Below are 20,980 nucleotides of genomic sequence, written 5' to 3'. Positions count from 1 at the left end.
ACTCAAAGTCCACTTCTTTCAAACCTGGAAGAAGCTTCTTTGTTTGAAGGATTTGCATTCCTTTGGCACTCATATGCCCAAGCCGGTAGTGCCACACCGCACTGTCAACTTGTATAGTTGCTGGACAACCTTAAGGTTGCGTGCTAGTAGTATACAAGTAAAGTGTACCAACCTTTTCTCCCTTGGCAACCACCAAAGATCCCTTTGAGATCTTCCACCGTTTGTTTCCGAATGCAATGTTATGACCTTCATCGTCCAATTGTCCTGTAGAGATCAAATTTTTCCGAAGAGAAGGAACATGCCTAACATCTTTAAGCTTCCATTCAATTCCGTTGCAGTTTTGACAGAAACTGTACCTTTTCCGACAATCTCACAAGCTTCATCATCTCCCAAGTATACATACCCAAAATTACCTTTGGTGTAATCTTGGAAATGTTGCTTGTGTGGTGTCGCATGGAATGAAGCCCCGGAATCTACTATCCAGGAATTAGAAACATTCTCTAATGAGATAATTAGAGCATCTTTCTCTACTTTACCTGCCACATTGGCATCCGATGTTGGCTTGTTGTCTTGAGACTCTGTCTCCTTCTTCTTCTTCTTGGACTAGCAATCCTTCTTGATGTGGCCCTTTTTGTCGCAGTTCCAACATTCAAGAACTGACTTTGTGTGTGACTTGCTCCGTCTTGAGCGATCACGACCCTTTTGGTTTTTGAACCTCTCCTTAGGCCTTCCTCTTGTTTCCACTGACAATGCAGCACTTGATCATTCTCATGTGCTTCTCCTTCGTATTTCCTCGCTTAGGAGAACACCCACAACATCATCAAACTTAAGAGTATTTGTGCAAGAAATAGAATTACTTACAGCCATCACAAGGCTGTCCCAACTATCCGGTAGAGATGATAGTATAAGGAGAGCTCGCACTTCATCATCGAAATTGATTTTCATCGATCGAAGTTGACTTATGTTTGTGTTAAAGTCATTTAGGTGTTCTGCAACCGAACCATTCTCTGCCATCTTTAGATTGAACAAGCGATTCATAAGAAATACCTTATTGGATGCCGATGGTTTCTCGTAGAAGTCGTCAAGTGACTTCATCAAGTCCTCCGTGGTCTTTATCTCCGAAACATTGAAGGCCACCGTTGATGCCAAGCTTAATCGGATTGTTCCCAGTGCCTTTCGATCAAGGACAATCCATGCTTCATCTGCCATTGTTGCGGGCTTCTTCGCAAGACCGCCTAGTGGCAAATAGAGGTCCTTATGGTAGAGATAGTTTTCAATCTGCATCTTCCAATGTTGGTAGTTTTTTTCGTTGAACTTCTCAATCTTGAGCTTCCCTTTCTCCGCCATAACTCCCGCCATAAGAGTATGTTTCTAAATGTGTGGTATGCCAAAAAGCAAAATTTGATAGAGGGAAGCAACCTGGATTGCTTCAACCCTTGCCAATCCCTAATTCACCATGCAGGAGCATATCCATGGATTTTATCTTTGGATTGCCTAAGTCTATCCATGGGAATACGGGAATATGGGCGATAGTAGATAGGTTCAATAAACAAGCTCATTTTATACCTGTCAAAAAGACTATCGAAGCCCATCACATGGCAACCCACTTCATTTCACAAATTTTCAAGTACCATTGCTTGCCAATGTCCATAGTGTCGGATAGAGATCCTAGAATGACTAGTAATTTTTGGAAGGGTCTCTTTGAGAATTTAGGAACAAGGCTAAACTTCTCTTCGGCCTATCCACCGGCAAACGGATGGCCAAAGTGAAATAGCTAACCTTACGATTCTCGATCTACTAAAAGCCTATGTAACGGAAGTAGATCAAAGATCCCAATGGGAGAAGTATTTACCCTTAGTGGAGTATGCATACAATAACACTGTACATACTTCCACGGGAAAAGCACCTTTTGAGGTAATAAAGGGAAGATTAAAAAGTCCCTTGCTACTTAAGGTACACGGTAAGATCTTCGCTGCAGATGAGTATAGCCAAGACCTACAAGAATCTTTCCAAAAGATTAAAGATGCTATCTCTATCTCACAGCAAAGGCAAAAGGCTACTGCTGACAAGCACAGAAGAGCCCAAGCCTTTAAAGAAATGATTGGGTCTTACTCAAATTTCCCAAGGCTCGATTAAGGCACACGACGGGCAAGAATCCTATGGGACACCAAAAGTACTATGCTAAGTTAGCAAAAAGGTACTATGGCCCCTTCCAGATTCTTAGGCCAATCAATGAGATAGCCTATCAACTCAACTTGCCCAACCATTGGCTCATACACAATGCTTTCCATGTGAGCCTACTAAAGCCTTACAAAGGAGAGCCACCTCAAGAACCAACTACTGAAGACCCACCGGAGATCGAGGACCAAGAAGAGGTGTTGTAGCCCAAGTCTATTCTCCGACATGAAGACAAGGTACTAAGAGGCGGTAAGACTATCCGACGATATCTTATTAAGTTTAAAAATTATCCTTTTGAAGATGGTAGATGGATGCAAGGCATACAATTAAAGGATAACCTAAACCTTGTCAATGCTTACAATGCTTCCCTAGAGTAAGCAAATGTACAAATGTTAAAAATGAACAAAGTTTTTGTCTTATAAGACTCTCTTTTTCTTTATTGTGCACAAAAATGAAGTAGTATGCATGCTTAGATCAAGTTTGCGGAGACGACGTCTCCCGAACACCAAGTAGAGCTTGTCACTCTACTATGGAAGATGATAGGACTAATGTGCAGACATGCTTGCGGCAGCCTCAAGCTCTCAAGCGCCAAATGGACTAGTCATCCATTCTGGAACGATGTTGTAGGGTAACATAGGGATCCTCTACCCGCTAAGAAAAAGGGCTCATGAATATGCTTTATCTTCTCTACACCATAGTCGAGGACGACTATGATTTCAAGGAGAGGTAATTTCATAATAATCAATATCTAATTCTCCTAAATGATTTTCTCATGTTAAACTGATCATTTAATATGGAAAAGTGCCAGGGGAGAAAAAGCTAGAATATTGGTTAAGTTAGCAAACCGGCCACAGTAGGGATCCAAAGGAGGGAAAATAGGGATCTAAAGGGGGGGGGGGGCATCTGCAAAAGAGCTATGTGCAACAATGGGCTTAAAAGACCTTAAGGTTCATCCCATTAAGACTTCCAAAATGCTAAGGTTCCAAAATTCAAAGGTTGTGTCCAAAGGTCAACTTTAGGGAAAATTGGATGCTTTGTGTGTGTCCCAAAAGTCTTTGTCAAGCCCTACATAGGAGGGGGAGAGCCCAAGAAGTAGGGGATGAAAGAGAAACTCATATACACACACACAAGCTCCCTTTGTACACAAGGGGAAAGAGGGACACATGTCATCTCCCTAGCCCAGATGCCCACAAGGTGTACCCAAATCCTATTGGATGGCCTTGGAGGTGGACCAATGAGAATTAGGCTAGAGTAAATCTAGTTTAATTAATTTAAAAACACTTAATAAAAGAACCAATAAGAATTAAGCTCTCTAGAAGACTATTGGATAGTCTCCCAAGGGGACAAATGAGCATTCAACAGCCCAATGGCTTGCCTGATTCCTATTGGCCAGGAGGCAAAGGGGTCCAATGAGAGTTTAGTTGAATTATTAAATTACCTAAAAGCTCTCACAAAAGGGGAAAGGGGGACACATGTCAGAAGGCTATCACTTATGCTGCTTAATTGTCATTGGCTAAGCCTGGGGAGGTCCAATAGGATGCTAGCATGAGTAACTAGCAAGGGGGGTCGACCAAGAGAGAGAGGGGGCTGATTTTTCAAGGCATGATTGACACACACACTCACACAATCAATGTGTGGAGCAAGAAGACTCCCTCTCTCCTTCTCAAGCTTTAATGGAAAGCTTATCTCCTACTCCAAGCTTGTGAGGAGGGAGGCCTACACCAACAACTTTTGGCTTTTGATGCAAATCCAACCACAAGAGCCAAGCTTCAATGCATGCTCATCTCCTCTACCATGCTAATTACTAAGCTAAGCTATGCTAATATGAGTGATTATGTGAGGAGATGTACATCTTTCTCGTAAGAATACTCCTTCTTCCTCTCAATCTACTCTCATACCCCGCTAGCTCTCACCATCTTTGAAGGTGTGTGAGGTCTTGGGTCTGAGACCATGAGGGAATTGATGTTGTGTTTGATAAGTGTTTTGCGTAGTGCATGAAGCTTCCATCTTCATTGCACTAGCTAGTATTGAAGGAACACAAGAAATTGTATTGTAAAATGTCTCTCTTAATGGGAGAAACCATAATACAAAGCCTTTTGGAGGGGGGACCAGCTCCATGCAAATCTAGTCCTCAACTGTTGTCAATTGCTTAATTTCTCTCTCTTTTGAAGTATTGTTCATGCTATCTAACTAGGTGTTATGCTTTTTTTTGCTTTCTCCACCCAAGTACTCTTGTTAATCTCATTAGGAATCTATTCTAATGAAATGCTCACTACGTTCATGCTATTTTCTGCTACACACAAGTTACTAGGCCATAAAATGTTACACAAGTGATGTCCTATGATGTGACTGTCGATTTGTACAACTGCTAGGTGTGTTGTGTCTAGTGCGTCGGTACTAACAGTTAGTGTCTACTAAGACAGTTTATGGCCTCTGTCTGTTTTGCATGCGTAATTGAGGGTGATTACAATTCTTTCAAGAGGGGGGTATGTCACAAACTGGTGATGTGGCAGGCCCCCCGATACACACACACATAGTCCTTGTTAACGTGGCAGTAGCCCATAAAACGCGTTGGGTTCATGACGTGACAGATCTCCAAAAATCGCGTCGATAGGCTGACGTGGCAGGCTGTACGAATCTTTGGATTTTTCGTTGACATGCTGACGTGGCAGTGTACGGATGCCCGTAATTTGCACTGGCTGCTTTTGGCTGGTAGATTTTGGAGCAAAGCTTTTGAGTTTAATAAGCTTTATGCTTTAAGGTTGGAATCTAAAAGTTGGGGGACCTCTTTCAGGGACACGTGATAAGAACGAGACCACTCTGTAAGACGAATACAACATCAGCCAACAGGAAGGAGCTTGAGGTATCTCCAGACTACAAACCATTCTCTCCAAAGTACAATTACATGCAAGGGTTGACTATATTATAGCTCAACAAGGGAGGATAGCTAAGGATATTTATTCCAGTTATACTCCTAGGGGTGGAGTAGAGGAGGAACTCAAGAAGCAATTGAATAACAAGTGGAAGCTCCAAAGGAGCTGCAAACAGTGGACCTACAGATTCAAATGTAACTAGGCTTATCCAATAACCATTAAGCACAAATTCTTGTTATAGTTGATTATGCAACAAGGGTTGTGGTCTGGGAATAGAGCTTTCATGGTTGGAGTTAGTGATGGTATTTGTAACAGATGCCAACTACATATGGAGAATATTCCTCATATTTTCTTCAACTGCTCAGCTACCAAGAAAATTCTCTCCTTTGTCCATTTCTGTGTGATGACCATCAGACTTAACAACGTTGAAGTTAGAGACCTTCTGCTTGGAAACTATAAAGCTTTGGATATTCCACTATGGACCATCTAGAGAGGGGTTATCCTCTGGTTTATATGGCTTTCCAGGAATGCATCGGTGTTTGACTCCCCCTACCTACATCCCCTTGTCCTTCTCCTAGAGTTAAGGAGGACTTATTATTCCTTGTGTAAGGAAATTAAGGAGGCCTCAGACTCCTGAGTCCTCTTAGTCAATTACTGCAATGCACAAATCCCTCGAGAGTTGAGTGGACTCGGTGGAGGAAAAAGATTCCTAAGGGCCGGGTCGCACCCAGGGGGAGTGGGGGGAGGAGGGGGATCATATTTTCTATTTACAGGAATTCCGAAAAGGCTTGCACAAGATCCGAAGGATGCCAATAATCCCACTACCACTTCGAAAAAGTAAGGGGTTAAGTGAGGGTTAAGGGGGATTTTCTTTATCCTTGAATGTAGGAGTTCGCGAGCCAATCACAGCACAGCACGCACGCTGGCTCCTGCCGAGCTGGTCCTTTCTGTGTCGCTTGCAGCTTTGGGTGCGACTCTGTGCAAGGAATTGCTCCCACTCCCCCCGCTGGCGGGTGCGACCCAGCTCTAAGTTTTTATTTTGCAACAAGACTCAGGATGAAGGATGTATTGTGTACGGCATTGGCCAGTGGTCATCCCGGACGTGTGTGAAACTGGTAAGCTGCAGAAAATCCACGTCACTTATGACGACATTCGGTAACAAAAAGGCCGTCCTACGTGGTAACAACATATATCTGTTTATTCCAAAAGTTCTCTTGCACAGGCAGACTCTCATAGCAAAGCGCACGCACACACCTTGATACTTCTCTCTCTCTCTCTCTCTCTCTCTCTCTCTCTCTCTCTCTCACACACACACACACACACACGCACACAGACACGGGGGGAGCGTGCTGAGATTTCTTCTTCGAGTCGAACTGCAATACAACACAGGGCGACTATTCATCAGTCGTCTCGCTTCTTTTCCCGGTTGAGATCGTTCATGCATCGATGCTTGTGTGTGTGTGTGTGTGTGTGTGTGTGTGTGTGTGTGAGAGAGAGAGAGAGAGAGAGAGAGAGAGAGAGAGAGAGAGAGCATATGTGTTTTTTTGTTGGGTTTCTCTACACCACGGAGTGTGCTGCTACTATGCAGAAACTTTATGCTAGAATTTTAGGCTGCAATTATATGTATGTGGCTTATCCTAGGTGCATCTCATTGTTTATTTGGTGATGCACATGCTGAGATTGATGCAATTTGCTTGAAAAGAACCACCTTGCTGAAAGCTTGACAACATTTTGGATCCAGCAACTCTTAGTTCAAGTGCTTGCACTTTAGTGCCAGTGTCCACTTGTTTTTCAAGTAATCAATCTGTTAAATTTTTGCTGCTTGTGCAACAGGCGCTTTGGGGCGTAGGACGTGATGTCTTTGCACATGAGCACCACCTCCGCTGCTGGCGGTAAACAACTTTTTAGTGGTGCTTTTAAAAAATATTTGTATATTTAAGATTGTTCATTGTGTCTGTGATGTTGTATCTTAGAGTTGATTGCCGAACATGCAAAAGAAGAGCAACATTTGTCAGCTGGCTTGGATATATCTCAAGCGTTTCCTCAAGCAACACCTGCTTCCAAGTTTCCACACTCAGGTAAAGCTCTGATTAAATGGATTTTGTTTCTTGGGTATTAGCTGTTGCTTTAAATATCATAGCGGGTCATAAGAGGGCCATATATGTTCAGATGTTTAGATCATTGCACGTAGAGTTGTGTCATCAAAATGATACTAATGAGTTGAGGTGGAGACGAGAAAAAGAAAATATTTTTCTGGGATAGTGTAAGTGGTGAGGTGAGAAGCCCAGAATTTAGTAAGAAGGTTTTCCTTGTGGTTTTTTCCTCCGTAAGTTTATGTAAAAACACAAATCGGTGGCATAGATGAAGTTTGGGTAGATGCCATATTGACTAAATATGGGTGTTCCCTCTCTAGTTAGTTTTCCTCTTTGTGATTGATAACATTGGGACCGATTTTCAAGCACCAATGAGGGAAAGGTTGAGGAACTGAATCCAAGGAACTAATATGGGGAGCTTCTGTTTATGATGATTGAGAACAGATTTAGAGTAGAACCTGCTCTAAAATCTTGCATTAGAGGTGTTCTCGGTGAACAGGATTGGACGTTCTGCAGCAATTGTTCTGGCAGGTAGAGACTAGAGTGCAGATTAGGCTGAATGTGGGCATGGCAGTTGCGGAGCAGAGTTTTCCATTTATTGGGGAGTTTGTCTATTGATGTGTTTGTATCAAGGCAAAGACCATAATTGTTCTTGTGTAGAGGTGGGAGGAATCAGCTAGCTGTAGTTCAGAAGGGATGCAGATTACAGCAAACAGAAGTTTCGGTTTAGATTTCCTCCATGCTGCACTCTCCACCTATCAAGGATCTGAGGAGCGTGTTTCAGACATTGCTGCATAATTGGCTACTTCGTCCAAGGGGTTTGCTTTTACTGTGACCTTGCCAATTGTCTTCATTCTCAAGTAATGCACTATTGAAAAGGGAATTATGAGATTTTTGCGCCATTAAAGAGGAAGTTCATGGTTTCACATCTATGAGGATTGTTTGTGTAGAGTGTTCAGAACAGCAATAGAATGATTCTTGGAGATCAGGCCAATGCACCGATATAAATTATGGCTATAAGTGTTTGAGAACAGGTTCGTAGGAGTGAGAGTTCATGAATATGATTAACAAATTAAGGTTCGCGAAACGGTTATACAATAAGTTACCTCTTGTAAAGTCTCTATCAAGATCATTTGTAGTCAAACTCATATACCCCAAAGAGTTTATCATCTGTAATCCAAATTGATAACATCCTTTTATTCTTGGTCTTGGGCCGTTATGTTGCCAGTTGCATGTCAACAAAAAACTGTGATGACATGTTCCTATCAGGGGTTGACAGGCCTAAATTAACTGTTTTAATTTGTTTCCAGTCTCTGACTACTATCAACTTGACGATCTCTTGACACCGGAGGAGAGAGCTATACGTATACGGGTGAGAGAAACTGCTGAGCGAGATATTGCACCCATCATAGCCAAGGCAAGTGAAAAAGATTTTGTCTGAACATGTCTTTGTGTTGATGTTTCTGTTCTTATTTGTGAATTTATGACTGATCTTTTGTTGCATATATATGATGTTTCCTGCATGACTGCAGTATTGGGAACGTGCAGAGTTTCCTTTTGAGATTGTACCCAACTTGGCAAAGTTGAAGGTTGCAGGAGGAACCATCAAGGTTTTTTTTGTATTTTTACAGTTGCTCAGTCTGGCCTGCTTGTTTAGATTTTTCTTGCTTCAAAGGTTGCTTTCTTTCTTCTAACTATGATTTTTAACTCATGCATGCTCTTTGCAGGGCTATGGCTGCCCAGGACTGTCTGTCGTTGGAAGTGCCTTAGCTATGGCAGAAATTGCACGGGTTGATGCAAGCTGTTCAACTTTTATGATGGTGCATACGTGCTTAGCTATGCTTACAATTGGTATGCCTGGTGTCTTAATTTTCCCCTTTCTGGGTTGACAAGTGTGCTCATGGATGATGGATCTATTGTGTTTTTTTTGTTTGTCTCTTTTGGTTTTTTTTTTTAATTTGGGGGGGGGGGGAAGGGTTTGACAATTTTTGAACGCTCAAATATTCATTGTTCTTTTGCTCCTTGAGAGTTGTCTCTGGCAAGGTAATTTTTTGTTCGGTGATCGGCTGACATAGTGTTCTATCTGGTAGCAATGTGTGGGAGTGAAGAACAGAAGCAAAAATATTTACCTTCTTTGGCACGTCTTGATACTATAGCTTGTTGGGTAAGGAAACTTTTGAAACAAATTGCTGATTCCTTTAGCAGGCGGGATCACATTTTTTTGTTTGCACGTTTACAGGCTCTTACAGAACCCGATTTTGGTAGTGATGCAAGCTCTTTGAGTACAACAGCAACAAAGGTAATTTTACAATTGTCTGGCTGTAGGCCAACATGGGCTATGGTTGTGTTATGGTTCCTGCCTTTCTCATGTGGCCAACATTATCAGTGACTTCTTATGGCTTGCCCACAATCACAGTTCCGTGCACCAGACTTAATGTCCATTACGGTGATGGATACTGTGTAAGCAGTGGCAATCATGGGTACTAAGCTGTACTACTTGCTGGCTCTGAATTCCCTGTATAGGGTTGGCTGGCGAGTTTGCTTAATGTCCATTTACGGCGATGGATACTGTGTAAGCAGTGGCAATCTAAGCTGTACTACTGGCTGGTCCAGAATTCCCTGTATAGGGTTGGCTGGCAAGTTTGCTTTGATTCGTCTGAGAGCAAGAATCATCACATTTAGTCAATCCTTTGTAGTTCTAAATCTTACCTTTTAAGGCTGTCTGGCTTCAGATTTGACATTGCAATCATCACATAGTTTTGCTTTCATTAGGTGGAAGGAGGGTGGCTTTTGAATGGACAAAAGAGGTGGATTGGGAATAGCACTTTCGCAGATATCTCTGTCATTTTTGCTCGTAATACCCAAACCAATCAGATCAATGGGTGAGTATACAAGCAATTATTGTTCTTGCCTTATAGTGGGTATTGGAAAAGGCTTACTGGAGGCTTTTATGTATACAGACTTCTTGTAAAGAAAGGTGCACCTGGATTTTCTGCAACAAAGATCCAAAACAAAATTGGACTTCGAGTTGTACAAAATGGGGATATTGTTTTGCGGAAAGTCTTTGTCCCTGATGAAGATCGTCTTACTGGAATAAACTCTTTCAAAGACACAGCCAAGGTACACAATTGTCTGCCCTTCTCAGTGCTGCTTCTTTCCCATTTTTCCATTGTTAGTTCGGATGGGAGCATATGGAAACTTGTGATGATGTAGTGTATGATAAGGGTGAAGGCCTTGATTCTGCACGAAATCAATAGAGCAGAGATGGAGGCAGCACCTATGGTGGTTGACGCCATGTTTCGGGCACAGTCTTTCCTTAGCAGATTATGGGTGCTCCCTCGATAGATATCTGCAGTGAGGGTTAGCTTCATTAATGCGTTGGTATTCAAGGGTGATAGACACTATTGTTATGCTCATATGATAGTCTATAGTATATACGCCCCTTTTCACATTCTAGGCTGTGTTGTGATTCTAGATTGCCTTTGCCCTACTCTCAGGGTAAGCGGATCGGAGCTGAATGTGCTAATTAGAGTGTTTTGGACATGTCTGCACCTTGTCATATTGGGTGAGGGTGGTAGGGATAGGCAGATTAAAAAACTAAAGACAGATGATTGGATTTGTGGGAGGGAGCTAGAGACGGAGGAGCACACATGTGCAGATATATGGTTAAGTTATAGAGAGCCCGTAATGGGAAGAGGCACCACGTGCCAATGGAAAAGAACAGACTGAACAACTTCAAGCACTTCAAATAAAAACTGAACTGAAAGAGATGCACAACACACGAGACGAGGAGGCCGGCGGAGTTCCACCCCAAGAGAGCACTGGCCCCAAACCTTGGCACCCCTTTCGATATTTCTTTATATTGCATCAACAAGGTACAACTCCCATGGCTCAGCTTTGCATCTCCCGTGGGTAGACTGCCAGAGTGAGAGCCCATGGGTCTTATTTAAAGGCCCTTGGCCTCTAAAAGCAGTTTACATGAAAAGCATTCAAGTTTTAAAAACATCTGGTCCAAAAGCTGACGCTAAAAAGCTGCCAGCACGATTTGCTGAAATCCATACAATCTTCCACATCAGTAGTCAACGCATTTCATGGACGTCCGTACAGTGCCACGTCAGCACAAATCCGGAGCATCCGTACTGGCTTGTTACGTCATCAACTTCATACGCAATTTATTGCTTGTGTGTGTGTGAGTAGGTCCTGCTTCATCTTAGCTATCTTTGGTTTACTTGGCCCCATCAGACGGGGGTCCCATAAGTTGGTAGACTTTTATTAATTTGCCACCCCCACTCCGTGAGAAACTGTAAGTTGGAGAAAACTTCTTGTGCTTCTTCTTCTTCTGCTCTTAGTGTTTAGGCCTCTCGACCGGGATTTGCAGGCTGGCTCCGTTCTTCAGTGGCTTGACACGTTAGCAGTTTGTGACATCCCCCCTTCTAGTAAGGGTGTATTATTCCATATTGGAGCTCTTGATATTCTGGCATAGCAAAATTAGCCATCGCACCCAGACCACGCTGATCTCTAATGGGTGTCTCGATGCACTAAAATTACATACCCAAACAATCTCACCCGATTAGGAATATTCAGTGGTTGGCACATCACAATGCAACACAAATGCTCACATATGCATGTTACAAGACATAGAAACATACAGTTACCGATGAAACCCCCCCCCCCCCCCCCCCCCCCTCCCTCCCCCAAAACCAAATAACCATCCTCGTCTGGGTCACGAGCTGTTCAACGACTCCATCATCACCACTCCTGCAAATAATCTAAAAAAGGTCCCGGCCATGAGATATAGAGGCCTTTACAACCAAATGCTCCCACACCACAGCCTACGTCGCTTGGAGGTGCTGAGAGTAACCACTACTCAAACTTCTTAATACTCCCCTCGTAAATAACCATCCATGTCCGGGCCATGAGTAACAAAAACAATACTTACCTCGTAAATAAACACAAGGGTCCGGGCCATAAGTAAAAACAACAATTTTTAAGCATTCAATACTCCCCCCGCAAATAACCGTAAGGGTCCGAGCCATGAGTATGTGCAGGCATTCTCAAACATCAATTCTCTTCAGTGCTCCTCCGGGAGTAAATCGCCAATCATTGAAACCAGAGTCAAACAATTCAAATCGGCACCAAGCCAGGTTCAAAACAGATACCATCCATTTCAAACAAATTTCAAACAGGATCACCAAACAAGCTCTTAAACAAAATTCCAAAAACTGCTAAATCAAACTGAAAAAGCATTCTCAGCGACAACTTGCTTTCCATATTCTGAGACCTTCACCAAAAAGACGGGAACGGGCACCACGTGCCAATGGAAAATAACACACTCAACAACTTTAAGCACTTCAAATAACAATTGAATTGAAAGAGATAGAGAGTGCATGACACACGAGACGGGGAGTGTCGGAGACCCCGAGAAAGCACTGGCCCCAAACCTTGGCGCCCCTACCGGTATTTCTTTGTATCGCTTGAACTCGGTACATTGTCGGTACTTCATCCTCTGCACCTTCACACTAAAGCGTGCCAGAGAATGAGCCCATGGCACATATTTAAAGGCCCTTGGCCTCTCAAAAGCAGTTACATAAAAAGCTTTCAAACTCAAAAGCGTCTGGTCAAAAAGCACGTGCTAAAAATCAGCCAGCGTAATTTTAGGAAATCGATACACTTGCCACGTCAGCAGCCAATAGCGTGAAATGCGGAGGTCCGTTCAGTCTGCCAGGTGGCACTATCAATGCAAAACCTGCCACGTCATCAGCAGTTTACGTCAACTTGTGTGTGTGTGGTTCGTGCTTTATTTAATCTCTTTAGGTCACTTGGGCCCCATGGGAGGGGGTTCCATAAGTTGGTGGGAACTCTTCTTTAAAAATAGGCCACTCGGCAAGACTTTTCAAGTTGCTTCTACTTCTTCTGCTGCTTCTAGGGTTTAGGCCCCTTGGCCGGGATTCGCAAGTTGGCGATGTTCTTCAACGGCTTGACACGTGAGCAGTTTGTGACAGATACCCATGTAACGGGAAGAGGCACCACGTGCCAACAGAAAAGAAACAAGTGAACAACTTTAAGTACTTCAAATAACAACTGAACTGAAAGAGGTGCACGACACATGAGACGGGGGGCGGCGGAGTTCCACCCCACCAGAGCACTAGCCCCAAACCTTGGCGCCCCTTTCGGTATTTTTTTATATTGCATCAAGGTACAACTCCCATGGCCCAGCTCTGCTCTCCCGTAGGTAGACTGCCAGAGTGAGAGCCATGGGTCTTATTTAAAGGCCCTTGGCTTGTCACAAACTGGTGACATGGCATGCTTGGACACAGGCAGCAGGATCACGTGGCAGAATCCAGCATTTTGCGTTGCATTGTTGACGTGGCAGAATCTTGGAAATTCCGCTGACATGCTGACGTGGTGGATTCCGTACGATGTTGATGTGGCAAGGCCGGAAATTACGCTGGCTGCTGTTCGGATTTCCACAAATCACGCTGCTGCTTTTTTTTGGGAAGATTTTGGGATTAGTTGCTTTTGGAACAATTGCATTATTTTAAAAGCTTTTAAAGTTTGAAAGCTTTTGAGTTTAACTGCTTTTGGGGCTCTGTTTTTGGCATCCCTTGTAAGAATAAAAGAGCCCTGAGGGGCTCACTCTTCAGGGTATCTGGACGCAGAGTCTGAGTGCAGAGGTTCGTGCGGGAGTTGGACTTTGCTCAAAGGTTAATATAAAAGAAATACCGAAAGGGGCGTCAGTCTTTGGGGCCAATCTCTCTTGGCACGGAACTACGCCGGGCCGTGTCGACCAAATTGAATTGTGATTTTAAAGTTGTGAAGTATTTTAAGTGATTCTCTCTGGTGTTGTGATAGAATCTTGACTTGGAGTGTCCAAGTCTGACAGTGGTATCAGAGCATGGCCGATTTCTCTTCTACCTGGAAATCCGATCCTTTTCTCGCGACACTTATGGATTCTAACAGAGATCAATCGACTTCTTCTACATCTGGGAATGCGGGAGGAGATCGCGGAGAAGATTCTCATGAGCAATCAGAGGAAGAGTATGGCCCACCTCGGACTACTCAGGCAGAGATTGAAGAAATGGAACGTCGACAATTGGTCGACGACACGACAAAGATGATGGTTAACATTGCAAAGGATCCAAAATTGGCAAAATTTTTGACTCGGCAATCCTTCGACGAAGTGCACACCCAGTGGCACAAAGCCATAGAGCCACCCACCAAACCGGCACTCAAGGAACCTCTTGCTCCGATGATGTTTACAGAGCAAGAATTGGAAGAGGTGGTTGATACACGGATAAGTCAGCTTTTGCAGGCGAACAATAAAGTCAAAAAGCACGACAAAAAGCAGAAGCGTGTACGATTTGAAGGACTACGCAGTTCTTCTTCTTCTTCTTCTTTCGACAGTTCTTCTAGCTCTTCTGATTTGAGCGAAGAAGACAGAAAAGGGAAAAAGCAAAGCAAAAAGCAAAGCTTCGGAAAGGGCAAGAAAAAGGCAAAGGAAACTAAAGTTTCTGACAGTTCTATCGAGGACTCATCCTCTGATAGTTCGGACTCTGACGATCACAGGTTTTATGCCAAAAGAAAGCATTTTTACAGAGCTAATCAATATGATTTCCTCGACAACAAGGGCAAAAAGAATTCAAGGAGGGAGGACAGGCAGTAAAGTTTGAGCACTTTTCAAGGTTTCGAGATGCTCCCAAGACTTTAGCCTTTATCCAACAATTTGACATAGCATTCTTTGGAGGCTGCTATACAGAGCACTCCAAGATCAGATGGGCGACATCCTTTCTGAAAGGCAATGCACGAACATGGTGGTCCACTTAGTTGTTAAGGAAACAAGCGTCGACAAAGTGGTTGAAATTTAAGAAACTCTTTATTTCTTCCTGGCTCACACAAGAATACGAACGAGATGCGATTACCGATTGGAACCATGTTCAGATGGTCAAGATAGAATCATTGGATTCTTACTGTGAAAGATTCTGGGAAATTTTTCTGCTTGTTTCATCCTTTAAGAAGATCAGTTTCAGGGAACAGATTGAACGATTTAGTTGTGGGCTTCCCAAAGAAATTCGAGACTACTGTCTCGAACAGAAGTCCGAGTCTATACAACAGTTGATGGGACATGCGAAGCGGGGATTTGCTATACATTTGGGTAAATGACTTACCCATCAGATGAACCTTCAACAAGTCATAGCAGAAACAATCGACGAAAAGATAAGACGATCTTCACTGACAGAAGACCAAAGAGATGAATATTTCAAAGCAGAAAAGTGTTTTGAATGTGGAGAACAAGGACATATCGCTACAACGTGTTCCAAAAGGACACAAGAATCAAAATGACTGGCACATTGATAGAACAGCAGGATGAGGCGATACTCGTTCTAGAACAGCTTTTTGAATTAGCATTATTTTGCTTTATGGATTCATGAAACAAAACTTTTGCTTTGGAAGATGATTTTGAATTTTGAATGTTTCCTGAAAGAATCTGGAAAAAAAAAAAGAGCAGGACTAAGAATGAGATCAAGCAATGACAGCTCTTGAAAGAACCTGATAACAAATCATGAATTACGACTGATTCAATGGAATGAATGACTGGACCAATCTGTTCAGTATGAACTTAGTGATGGATTGGGATCCCCGGAAAAGATTTATGGCACACGATAGTCCTTGAGGAAAAAGATTTCTCGCACACGACAATGCTCGAGGGAAAAGATTTCTCGCACACGACAGTGCTTGAGGTGAAAGATTTCTCGCACACGACAGTGCTTGAGGCGAATGACTTCTTGCACACGACAATGCTTGAGTCGAAAAATCTCTATAGACATGATCGTAAATGGGATTAGTGAACCCGACATCAAAGAGGTTTGGAATGGACCTAGATGTGGTTACTAAATACGTTGTTGGCAGTCATTGTCTGAGATTTGGAATGATTTTTTGTGATTTGTCATGTGTAATAATGTGACTGTCGTCTGTAACAAACTGCTGACGTGTCAAAGCCTAAAGAATGCAAACGGAACCCAGAAATTCAGCTTGGCCGGAGATCTGGTGCAGTGGGATACACAAGAGGGGAGTTACTCCGCTCCTTTGTTAACAGATGCCTTGATTTTGATACTAAAGTCATTGATGTCTCTTTGAGCTTCAGGGATACTGAGAGCTGACAGTATTCTGCGGGATGACTTTATGAAATAGAATTCCTGATAATGATACTGATTTGTTCTTGAATTTTTTTGAGTGCAGGAACTGATAGACGGAATGACTACAGCATTTTGGTCTGATTGATCTCGAATAGACATGGTTGCAATAGGGGTTAGTCAATCGGACATCGATGAGGTCCCGATGGAACCTAGATGTGATTGCTAGCTACATTGCCGATAAATCATGGTCTTAAGATCCGAATGAATGTTGAATGTCATGTGATGTCCTGTGATGTCGTGTGATGTGATTGTCGATTTTGTACATGTGCTAGATGTGTGTTCCTAGTACGTAGGTACTAACAGTCAGTGTCTACTAAGATGGTTTATGGCTTTTGTCGGTTTTGCAGGCGTAATCGCGGTCGATTACAATGCTTTCAAGAGGGGGGTATGTCACAAAGTGATGACGTGGCTACGGACAACAGAACCCCTAATTTTTGCCAAAAAGCCTAAAATTCCTGCAAACCCTAATTTTCGGAAATCGCGGAGGTTTTTTAAATTTTTTATTTTTTATTTTCGATATTTTTGAGCGACGCAAATCTCAGCTTTTGCTCTCATTGAGAGAGAGAGAGAGAATTTGCTTTTGCTTTCAGAAGCTCTCTGTGAGAGAGGGAAAAGAGCTTTTGCTTTCAAGCTTTTGGGGCTCTGCTTTTGGCATCCCTTGTAAACCTTTAAATAAGTGGCTTGGGCCCTCACTTCTCAGAGCATCTGGACGCAGAGTCTGAGAGTGAATCCCGAGCCACTCTCTTGTACTTTGAATTGATTAATACAAAAAGAAATACCGAAAGGGGCGCCAGTCTTTGGAGCCAATATCTCTAGACACGGAACTCCGCCGGGTCAGTGCAAATCTATTGTGATCTGTGAATTGTTTTGAAGTGGTTATTTGGTGCTGTCGCGATTGATTCTTAACTTGGAGTGTCCAAGTTTGTTACATTCCAAGTCTGTTACATGGCCTTTAAAAGCAGTTTACATGAAAAGCGTTCGAGTTCTAAAAACATCTGGTCCAAAATCTAACGCCAAAAAGCTGCTAGTGTGGTTTGCTAAAATCCGTACAATCTGCCAACATCAGCAGTCAACGCAAAATCGGGAGCGTTTGTACTGACCTGCCACGTCATCAACTTCATACGCAATTTACTGGTTGTGTGTGTGAGTGGGTCGTGGTTTATTTTAAGTGTCTTTGGGTTACTTGGGCCCCATCAGACGGGGGCCCCATAAGTTAGTGAACTTTTATTAATGCCCCCCCCCCCCCCCCCCACTCGGCGAGGACCTGTAAGTTGGTGAAAACTTCTTCTGCTGCTGCTGCTGCTGCTTCTTCTGCTCTTAGGGTTTAGGCTCCTCGGCCGGGATCTGCAGGTTGGCTCCGTTCTTTAGTGGCTTGACACTTCAGCAGCTCAGGGACTTTCATATTTTGAATTATGGATTCCCTTCTCTTCCTTTAGCTGCATCTCCAATGATCTCGTCTTGTTTTGATTGCGATAGAAACTTAGTGCATTGGTTTTACAGAGTAAATTCCAATCATAAACTAACTAACTTCATACAAACCTGTGCCTACTCTTGGGTAAGAATGACGTGAAGCTTATAAGGGCTAGGGGACATAAGAATGTTCAAATCCTGTCCCACCATCATGATTCACCAAGAGTGAAATTGAAGCAATCTGCAACATGATGAAGAAGCAAGGCCCTTGAATCTCTAAGTTCACCTAGAGAAGGACCCATACGGGGCTCTTAAATGAAAGGACCCATTAACAAATTAAAATACCAAAGAAGATTTCACTCTATCAATGCTTCGCATGAAAAAGTCAAATGTATGCCTAACTCCCTTCGTCACGCAGTAAATAGAGTCGATTGATCAGCACAGACTAGTGAAAGGGCACCATCACAGACAGCATACTTGGGGCCCCACAGTTTTTTTTTTCCTTTTTTTGTAGAGGGTTCACAGAGAGCAGGGGTTTGCACAGCAGCCTCCTCCCCACTCCCCATTTCTCTCTCGTATTGGCATGCAAAGCACATGTGAAGAGATGCCTTAGATAGCTTTGTGCATTGCACTAGCAACACTGTCACATGCAAGAGCCAAAATGTTCTCAGGAGATTTTTGCATTACCCCTTCCTCAAAATGGGACTGAGTAACTCCCAGCTATCATTTTTTATGGTTTGTATAAGCAGCTGCTGGGGAGTAATTGTGTCTGTTAGACACGGGTGAAGTCCTTTTGCTTTTGCCTTGGAGGTGTCTTCTGGAAACTTTCTAAAGATTATCGCCTACCATTTTGCGACTGTCTTTTTCACTCTTGCATTAAGCTGCAGTTTGTTCAAATGCAATTTTGGAGATATACTGTGTAGCTGAAAATTGCAGGCACTATTTTCTAATGTGAACCATTTTAGTTTATTTGTAGGTGCTTGCAGTTTCAAGGATTGTAGTGGCATGGCAACCTATCGGAATAAGCATGGGAGTTTATGATATGTGTCACAGGTGTGGTCAGTTGAATAGTTGAATCAATGTTTATCATGGTGGAGGTTTTGGCATTAACTGGACTCGTCCATTTTTCAGATACTTGCAAGAAAGAAAGCAATTTGGTGCTCCCTTGGCATCATTTCAGTTAGTCCAAGAAAAGCTTGTGCGCATGCTTGGAAATATTCAAGCAATGGCCCTTATGGGATGGAGACTCTGCAAACTCTATGAAGCTGGCAAAATGACACCTGGGCAAGCAAGTCTAGCAAAGGTGGACATATGCACTCTCCTTTACTCCATATAGCCAGTGCATGGTTGGTCCATTTGTATTTTGTGTTTTAATTGATTATTGACGCTCGCTTAAATTTTGGTGATAGGCTTGGAATACTTTGAGAGCACGAGAAACCGTGGCTTTAGGTCGGGAACTGTTGGGGGGAAACGGAATTATGGCTGACTTTTTGGTTGCCAAGGTGAGTCTTTTTCTCATTTATTCACATGGTACTTGCTATGTTGCTGGCTTATTTGTGTGTAATATGGCCATAGGCATTTTGCGATTTGGAGCCCATATACACTTATGAAGGTTCTTATGAGGTTAACTCTTTGGTTACTGGGAGGGAGGTAACGGGCATTGCAAGCTTCAAGGCTCCACTCAGGAGGAGTGCACTCTAATATTTCAGCAACGCATTTGTTCGATCGTCGCACATATTGCTGTGTACAGGTTGTTGCTTGGTCCGGTTTTTGCCAGCGGAACGGAGTTAACGCAATCCAACAAATGTACTATATCAGTGGGCATCGACAAAGTTCAGCTTTTTGATGTTCCGGATCTCCAATTATGGTGAGGAGAATTTACTCTTTCCAGGTAGCTTATTTGTGTTTGTAATGAGCTTTCCATAGATGGCCTGTTTTGTGGAAGCTTTGTGTGGACTTTCAGAGTTATCCTATCTCTGTTGTATATCCTGATACATGTGGCTGCTCAAAGGTATTGATTCAATTTGAGGATGATCGAGAGAAAAGAAATTGTGCAGATAAGAAGATGGCTACATGAGGCTTCACCTCGTTTCACAGCAGAGCAGGTCTTTGTTGACCTGTATTACAGGCCATTTGTTTGGCTATTTCCCTTTGCATTGTATAATATTAGTTTTTTGAGTTTTTTTCTTATTGAGGTGTCCAATTGTATCCCTCCCATACGAGATTGTATCCGTCCCTCCCTCGTAGGGGAAGGGGACAAGTAGAAACTTTTAGAAATAAGCAACTAGTAGGTAAGTCAATTGTGGCAACTTGTTCTTTTGTTTGCTTGAATACTTGTCGCCACTCTGAATTTATGGTTTTATTTATGGAATATCCAAAGAATTAAAAAGCCTTGGTAAAGTTTTAGGGGGAGGACACATTTGCCTAGCAATGAGTATGTGGCCACTTTCTCGACACAAGCATCATTGAAATTTGCATTGTACATTAATTTATGCGAATTGTATAGCACAACTCTATTATTAATATGTATATAAGTGTTACCTATGTGAAATCATCTTTGGCGAACATTACTTGCCCAATACTTTTACAGCACAACAATATGTATCAATTTTAAGAGAAGTGTTGCCTATGTAAAATCATAATCTGAGAATTCCTTCTGTTCCATGTTTATTCGTGTGCAAAACCTTTAAAGGTTGAGCTGCTTGTGGAGTCTATTGTAGGAAATTTTTGGGGTTAGAACAGCTTTCATGAATTTTGCAATTTGAGTTGACTAGCTAGTTTCAAGAGTTACTCTATAAAATGCCCATAATCGGGTTCATCTAGCTAACAAACACAAAGGATGAGTGTGGTATGTTAAGGAGCAAGTCAAGCTTTGTGAAATTGGATGATATTTGTTTAGTGTTTTAAGGATGACTCTTGACAATTGCACTTGAAAATAATAGCAAATTAAACAATGTTGGAATCAACAAATCCTCGAAAGGAACCTCATTGCGTGAAGACAAGAAAGTGTATGCTTGACAATAGAATATGCAAGTATGCATGCTACAGATCCATTGTTTGCTTGCAAGGTCATTTAACAATCATGACAACCTCAATTGTGCTTGGACATAAGTTACACAAGCACAAACATGCTTTATTATAGTTATAGAGCTCAGCATGCTCTAGAGGCAAAATACATCGAGGCAGAATTTGTTTCAGAGCAATATGTTCTCATCAAGTCAACTCATGAGTC

The 20,980-nt window shown here is 42.6% G+C and overlaps 1 protein-coding gene across 5 annotated transcripts; it reads left to right on the top strand.

Annotated features, from left to right (window-relative positions):
• The first annotated feature begins 6,269 nt into the window (after positions 1–6,269).
• ACX4 (acyl-CoA oxidase 4) lies at positions 6,270–20,163 on the top strand. 5 transcript variants are annotated; one of them, XR_015188585.1, is made up of 15 exons: positions 6,270–6,476; positions 6,885–6,943; positions 7,025–7,129; positions 8,455–8,561; positions 8,677–8,754; positions 8,872–8,995; positions 9,235–9,308; positions 9,384–9,443; positions 9,917–10,026; positions 10,105–10,264; positions 18,725–18,801; positions 18,880–19,051; positions 19,158–19,250; positions 19,324–19,615; positions 19,760–20,163. XR_015188585.1 is itself a non-coding variant. In XM_086516062.1 (14 exons), exons 2-14 carry the CDS (start codon positions 6,907–6,909, stop codon positions 19,447–19,449), a joined length of 1,323 nt encoding a protein of 440 aa, XP_086372188.1. In that variant the 5' UTR covers positions 6,270–6,476; positions 6,886–6,906; the 3' UTR covers positions 19,450–20,163. The 5 variants fall into 5 exon arrangements, 2 of the variants coding, with proteins under 2 accessions (XP_086372188.1, XP_086372187.1); XR_015188586.1 differs by having other exon boundaries at positions 19,712–20,163; XR_015188584.1 differs by having other exon boundaries at positions 19,694–20,163.
• The last annotated feature ends 817 nt before the right edge of the window (positions 20,164–20,980 follow it).

This window comes from Adiantum capillus-veneris, chromosome 7, assembly GCF_014529385.1.
Source record: "Adiantum capillus-veneris isolate H3 chromosome 7, ASM1452938v2, whole genome shotgun sequence".
Lineage (NCBI taxonomy): Eukaryota > Viridiplantae > Streptophyta > Polypodiopsida > Polypodiales > Pteridaceae > Adiantum > Adiantum capillus-veneris.
The sequence above is the reverse complement of the archived record's forward strand: the minus strand, read 5'-3'. Positions and strand labels throughout refer to the sequence as shown.

Bases quoted from the DNA above. Each gene is read 5' to 3' on its own strand.
- ACX4 (XM_086516062.1), top strand. From the start codon at position 6,907: ATGTCTTTGCACATGAGCACCACCTCCGCTGCTGGCG. The intron at 9,309-9,383 runs GTAAGGAAACTT...GCACGTTTACAG, and splicing joins TTGATACTATAGCTTGTTGG to GCTCTTACAGAACCCGATTT. The intron at 10,027-10,104 runs GTGAGTATACAA...TTATGTATACAG, and splicing joins CAAACCAATCAGATCAATGG to ACTTCTTGTAAAGAAAGGTG.